The sequence below is a fragment of the Sinocyclocheilus grahami genome, unplaced genomic scaffold (genome assembly GCF_001515645.1).
Source record: "Sinocyclocheilus grahami isolate Dianchi unplaced genomic scaffold, SAMN03320097.WGS_v1.1 scaffold8343.1, whole genome shotgun sequence".
Classification (NCBI taxonomy): Eukaryota; Metazoa; Chordata; class Actinopteri; order Cypriniformes; family Cyprinidae; genus Sinocyclocheilus; species Sinocyclocheilus grahami.
Window position 1 is genome coordinate 6,889 of NW_015512006.1, and position 1,731 is coordinate 8,619.

Genomic DNA, 1,731 nt, shown 5'->3' on the forward strand with positions numbered 1-1,731 from the left:
AGGTGGGGTTGGGGGCATAGGTGGAGCTGTAGGACTGGGAGGTGGCACCACCATCATTCCGACAGGGTCGCTGAGCTCCTCTTCAGCAGCAACACCGAAACGCAAAATCACCAAGGAAGAGAAAGAGCAACGGACGAAACTACGTGCCCTTTGCCAGTTCATGCCACAACGTGAGTTTGAAGAATTCTTCGATAACATGCACAAAGAGCGCATGCTGCGGGCGAAAGTTCGGGAGCTTCAGCGTTATCGGCGGAATGGCATCACGAGACTCGACGAGTCGGCCGAGTATGAGGCGGCACGTCACAAACGAGAAAAACGGAAAGAAAATAAAAGTATTGCTGGTTCAAAGAGAGGTAGCAGCGGCGGAGGAGGAGCGGCCGGGCTTGGAGGAGGAGTTGGAGCAGGAGGTGGGCTTGGCGGAGGAGTCAGTGCCATCAAAGAGGAGGGGAAAGACAGTGAGTTCTCAGCCATCGAGAACCTGTCTGGCTTTGAGCTGCTGTCCGATCGGGAGAAGGTACTGTGTAACTCTATGAACCTAAGTCCCACACGCTATCTGACTGTCAAGACTATAATCATCAAAGATCACTTACAGAAAAGGCAAGGCATTCCCTCGAAAAGCCGCCTGCCCAGCTACCTGGACAAGGTGCTGAAAAAAAGGATTCTGAATTTCCTGTCGGAGAGCGGCTGGATATCCCGAGAAGCCTCTTAACGGCACTGTCCAAAGATTTGGCTGTAAGAATAATAGCTGTAAATATATTTTTCTACTGTTTTATATTGCATCTCAGAAAAGCCTGTGAGAACTAAATGACTGTAGATGCCACACTACTGGTTGTGGACCTTCAGTGAGTCTAACATGTCTGTCTTTGATCTCAGATCTCCTCATCGAAACATAAACATGGTTATAGTACATAATAAGTATCCATAGGGAACTTTCCAGCAAGTTGTTTTGTGTAATACATCAGAATAACCACACAAAAACCCATTGCCCCACGTTAAAATGCCTCCGTTTTGAATGTGAATTGGAGTGGTGTTGAATGTTCCCTGCCAATAGAGTATAAACAGAATGTTTATTGTTGTACAAAGCAGATTTTTCAAATTGGTTCTGAGTTTCTTTTTCTTTTTTTATAATAATAAGGAAATTAGGTCAGATCCTTGTTCTGCTTGCCAAAAGTCTAAACTTCCTGTGTTCTAACCTGAATTTGCCTGTTTCAGTTGGATGTATTTTGTTGTGTCAATTGTGGGAATGTGAGTCACATGAAGCATGCTCCATACTATCTAAATGTCTAAAAGTTCATGTTTGATTATTATTATTTTTTTGTAGTTGATCTTTGCGAGGTTATGTTACTATTGAGCATGTTTCAGAGGCTCAAGTTAAATGGCACACATCCAGGCCCTGATCACCAATGGAGAACATTTACCACGATGCTCCTGTTTCAAGAGAGTATTATTCTGTTTGTTGGGTAAAGTGAGGGTTAAAGCTAAATACAGCATGAAGGGTTCTCATCTCAACATGTACACGATTTATAAGCTGAGACTGTATGTTACAACTACGTACTACATTTTTTTTAATTTTCAAATGCCTTGACAAAATCTTCATGCAATGCCAAATCTTAGATAAACATATTTTCCCATGATTTTTAATGTTATTGTTGACTGCTTGTGTCTACCCCAAAGCTGTAGAAAACTAAGAAAAGCACTGTTCACAGAGGCCAATGCAAAGGTTTAATTTTT

The 1,731-nt window shown here is 42.6% G+C and overlaps 1 protein-coding gene across 1 annotated transcript; it reads left to right on the plus strand.

Annotated features, from left to right (window-relative positions):
- Positions 1–2: 2 nt before the first annotated feature.
- LOC107578021 (transcriptional adapter 2-beta-like) lies at positions 3–1,715 on the plus strand (the record flags this gene model as incomplete). The annotated part of the gene is made up of 1 exon (XM_016264028.1): positions 3–1,715. A coding segment is annotated over one exon (707 nt), but the record flags the coding sequence as incomplete, so codon positions are not given.
- Positions 1,716–1,731: the final 16 nt, after the last annotated feature.